Genomic DNA, 4812 nt, shown 5'->3' with positions numbered 1-4812 from the left:
CCATCCTGGCTGCTGGGGGCCGGGCGTTGGACGTTGGGGGCGCCCCTGGCCACGTCTCCGGGTCCGTGCTGCCCTTTGCACAGAAAATCGCTGTGAGGCTCTCCCCCCTTCCCGCGCCCCTGCACCTCACACAGTTACAGGCGAGGCAGAGGGGAAGGAATTCCAGCCTGGGGTGGTGAGGGGGGCTCTGGGGGGGTGCCCACATTCCTGCCTCACCCGCCGCTGCCCTCTGCTGGCAGGAATGTGGGTAGTGCGGGCACGGAGGACGCCAGGACATGCGGTGAGGGGCCGGCTGGAGGGAACCCCCCCACCCGGTCCCGGTCCCGGCTGGTCCCAGGGAGGTGACGGACATTCCTGCTCCCCGCGCCGCAGAGGTGGTTAGATTTCTGGCAGGTACTGGAATCCCTTACAGGGCTGGGGAGATGGCTTATCTGCCATCTGCCTCACCCAGCCCACAGCCTGGGGTTCGAACCCAGTGCCACATGGGAGGTCCTATGGCACCAGAGGAAGCTCCAGTGTTGTGCTGCCCCTTTCCTCTCTCTCTCTCTCTCTCTCTCTCTCTCTGAGAAAATGACCTGGAATGGTGAAATGCATTATTATTATTATTAACAGTGACATGTGAGTTGATTTCCAGGTTGGAGGGACACAGTGGGGTCCTTGTGAGTCGGCCTCAGATGGGAGGGAACTGCTGACCGTGGGTGGGGTGTCAGGACCCAGGACCCCTTGTCTGAGGGAGCTGGGCCAGCCTGAGCTGAGCTGGAGCCGGGTCACGTTTGCAGGCCTGGCCTGGGGCTCTGACTCCAGGATTTCTTTGCAATTAGGGAGCCGGTTTCTAATGAGGGCCATGGCGTGGGAGATGGTGGGAGATGGCTGCCGGCCAGGGAGCAAAACCTCAGAGAGAAGAAGGGGTCCTGGCACCCCCCACCCTCTGCTGCTGGGGCTTCCCCAGTGGGTACTGGGAGCTGGGTGGCAGGAGGGGGTGGCTTGAGCTTGGCCACCTGCCTGAGTCCCTAGGGGAGGGCCTGGCCTCTTCCCCTCCCATCTGGTCCTCTGGAGGGTGTGGAGCTGGGGCTAGCTAGCGAGAGGCTCCGGGTTCGAGGTCCGGCATCACCGGTGCCAGAATGCTGCTTGTTTTTTCCTGAGGACCCTGGGCTAGCACCCTAGGTGGTCCCCAGACTCCCAGGGCCTGATCCCTTGTCCCCAGACCTCCCTCTGCACCCGACCACTCTGCCCTGTGCCTCCCACAGCCCCAGCCTTGACGCCTGAACCCCCTCTGACCGGACCCCCAAAGCCCCCAGCCCTGACTCCCTCTGACCTCTGCCCTATGCCTCCCAGAACCCTCACCCCCTCTCACTGCCCCCACCTGCAGCCCCATCCCTGACCCCTGACCCCCTCTGCCTCCATAACCCTGACCCCTGACCCCCTCTCACTCCCCCATCCCTGACCCCTGACACCTCTGCCCTATGCCTCCCATAACCCTGACCCGTGACCCCCTCTCACGCCCCCCAGCCCCATCCCTGACCCCCTCTGACCTCTGCCCCATGCCTCCATAACCCTGACCCCTGACACCCTCTCACTCTCCCCCCCCCCCCAGCCCCATCCCTGAGCCGGACTACCTCGGACCTCTGCCCCCTGCAGCCCCCAGCCCTGACCCCTCACCCGCTCTGACCTCTGCCCCCAGCCATGCCCCTCTGACCTCTGCCCTCTGCCCCGCAGCCCCCAGCCCCGCAGCGGCCGCCCCCCGGCAGGGGCCCTGGTGCAGCGTGGCCTACTGGGAGCACCGCACGCGCGTCGGCCGGCTGTTCGCGGTGCGGGAGGCGGCGCTGAGCATCTTCTACGACCTACCTCAGGGCAGCGGGCTGTGCCTGGGCCAGCTCGGACCCGGGGCCGCGGCCCGCAGCGAGGCGGTGCGCCGCACGCGCGCCAAGATCGGGCTGGGCATCGTGCTGAGCCGCGAGCCCGACGGCGTGTGGGCCTACAACCGCGCCGAGCACCCCATCTTCGTGGCCTCGCCCACGCTGCGCCCCCCGGCCGTGCGCAAGGTGCCCCCCGGGTACTCGCTCAAGGTCTTCGACTTCCAGCGCGCCCCGCCGCCCCCCCGCGCCCACGACGGGCCCTCGGACCCGCGCAGCGTCCGCATCAGCTTCGCCAAGGGCTGGGGGCCCAGCTACTCCCGCCAGGTCATCACCGCCTGCCCCTGCTGGCTCGAGGTGCTGCTGCACGGGCACAGGTAGCGGGGAGCTCGGGGGACATGGGCACAGCCCCCTGGGGCCCCCAGAGCGCAGGGCCCGGCGACACCCTCTGCACCCGGTGCGCCCCCATGCGCAGGGCCGGGGACACCCTCTGCACCTGGTGCGCCCCCATGCGCAGGGCCGGCGACACCCTCTCCATCCGGTGCGCCCCCATGCGCAGGGCCGGCGACACCCTCTCCATCCGGTGCGCCCCAGAGCGCAGGGCCGGGGACACCCTCTCCATCCGGTGCGCCCCCATGCGCAGGGCCGGGGACACCCTCTCCATCTGGTGCGCCCCCATGCGCAGGGCCGGGGACACCCTCTCCATCCGGTGCGCCCCCATGCGCAGGGCCGGGGACACCCTCTCCATCCGGTGCGCCCCCATGCGCAGGGCCGGCGACACCCTCTGCACCCGGTGCGCCCCAGAGCGCAGGGCCGGGGACACCCTCTCCATCCGGTGCGCCCCCATGCGCAGGGCCGGCGACACCCTCTGCACCCGGTGCGCCCCAGAGCGCAGGAGCAGGTGCGCCCCAAAGCGCAGGGACGGGAAGTCAGTCTCCTCTCCGTCCGGCGCACCCCGATGCAGCAGGGACCAGGAGTCCCCTCTCCACCCTCCGATGCGCAGGAACCGGCTGCACCTTCTCCATCTGGCGGCGCGCCCCAGTGCACGGGACTGGCGAAACCCCTCTCCATCAGGCGTGCCCCAGAGCGCAGGAGCAATTGTGCCCTAGTGCGCCGGGAACGGGGGTTCCTCTCTCCACCTGGTGCTCCCCAATGCACCGAGGGGCAGGTGCACAAGCCCGAGAAGGTGGATCCTCCTCCCCATCCAATCGCGCCCCACAATGCGCAGGAACTGGCGACCCCCCTCTGTTAGGTGCAACCTCCGGGGGCCAGGGACCTCCGGCAGCCCCGCCCATCACTGCCCCCCCATAAACCAGCGCCCTGCCCCCCACCACGGACAAACCCCCTCCCGATATCATCTACCTAGATTTAATATAAAGTTTTATATATTATATGGAATTATATATTATACTTGTAATTATGGAGTCCTTTTTACAATGTCCTTATTTATGTATAGGCGAGCCCGGGACGGACGCACCGGCTTCTGATTCTTTCAATACAGATATATTTTCTTTCTCGCCTCTCTTCCTCCCGTTTATTTTGTCTGGGAAGCACACGGGGTGGCGGGGCCTGTGTCTGGGGGTGCAGCTCTGGAAATACTCCCATTCTAGAGACGGGCCCCCTCTCTCATTCTCTGGGTGGGGTTCCCTACACTCCCGTTCTGCCCAAGCAGAAGGCCAATAGCAGCTTCTCGTTTTAATAAAGTATTTTATTGTTTTATAAGCTGTTTTGTATGAACAAGGAGGGCGGTCAGGGACCTCTGGCCCAGGAGACAACGAGTCCGGATGTCTGTAGCCCTTTGAGGGACAGAGGAGAGGAGGCCCCAGAGGAGGAAGGGCCACACTGGTTTGCTCTGGGATAGAGAAGGTTTGGTGGCCCTTCCGGCCGTGGGCAGGTGTGTCCATGAGCCAGGGGCCCCACTCGGGCCATGGTCGCAGGCCTCTTCCACAAGGTGGAACAGAACTCTGATTCTTGTCCCAGTGGGGAAGTGACCCCAGGGGAGAGAGCCAGTGGGTGGGCCTGGCACCCACCTTTCAGAGCCCCAGGGTGAAGCTCAGGACCTCGCCAGGCCATGCAGCACCCAGCCCGAGTCGGAGCCTGCCTGTGGGGCACTGAGGTTCCAGTTGGCCCCAAGGAGGTCTGGTTTGCTTCTGCGGGGACACTGGGCACAGAGTCCCAGCCTCAGCCCTCTGTTCAACTCGGACCTTCCCCGAGTTCAAGTCCCGGTTCAGCGCCAACTGTGGAGCCAGGATGAGCCCTGGGCACCCTTGTGGGTGCCACCTCTGTCCCGGTGAGATGATCTGGTGCTGTTCCCACTGCAGGGGCAAGCCAAGGCTGGGGGGGGGGGTCCTCTCCCTGGGAGACGCCAGCCCAGCCCCTACCACCACCCAATGCCACCCAGAAACTCAGCAGGTGACTCACCCAGAGGGGCTCCCTGGGCCTGTCTCCTGAGAGGGCCTCCTGGAGCCGCCAGCGGTGCTCCCGTGTAGTGCCAGGGCTGGAACCCTGGGCCATGAGCACAGGAAGGCCTGCTCTGTGCCGCGCTGTGCCGGTGAGCTGCCCCTGGGTTCCAGGGCTCCAGGGGCAGCTCTGCTCCTCCAGCCTCCACCCCCAGCAGAGTCCCACCTCCCCCCTGGGGCAGGGCCTGAGGGACCCCAGTCTGCCCAGGTTCTGGAAGCTTCCCTCTGCTGCCAGCTTGGGGTGTCATGTCTGAAGCAGCGAAGCAGCTGAAATGTTTGCTCGTGACTGAGCAACAAAGGGGCTGGAGCTCCAAGAACGTCTCCAAGAACATGCACGCACACGTGTGTACACACCACACACGTGCACACACTGCACATACCACACACGTGTACACACCACACGTGTATACACCACGCATGTTACACCACATGTACACACCACACGTGCACACACCACATGTGTAGACACCATACATGCACACATCGCACACGTGTGCACA

General features: G+C 65.4%; 1 protein-coding gene across 1 annotated transcript; it reads left to right on the top strand.

Annotated features, from left to right (window-relative positions):
- The first annotated feature begins 275 nt into the window (after positions 1 to 275).
- On the top strand, positions 276 to 3372 carry LOC132536271 (mothers against decapentaplegic homolog 6-like). Its single transcript, XM_060183896.1, has 2 exons — positions 276 to 280; positions 1595 to 3372. The coding sequence occupies exons 1-2, from the start codon at positions 276 to 278 to the stop codon at positions 2232 to 2234; spliced, it is 645 nt and encodes a 214-aa protein (XP_060039879.1). The 3' UTR covers positions 2235 to 3372.
- The last annotated feature ends 1440 nt before the right edge of the window (positions 3373 to 4812 follow it).

The sequence above is a fragment of the Erinaceus europaeus genome, unplaced genomic scaffold, assembly GCF_950295315.1.
Source record: "Erinaceus europaeus unplaced genomic scaffold, mEriEur2.1 scaffold_904, whole genome shotgun sequence".
Classification (NCBI taxonomy): domain Eukaryota; kingdom Metazoa; phylum Chordata; class Mammalia; order Eulipotyphla; family Erinaceidae; genus Erinaceus; species Erinaceus europaeus.
The sequence above is the reverse complement of the archived record's forward strand: the minus strand, read 5'-3'. Positions and strand labels throughout refer to the sequence as shown.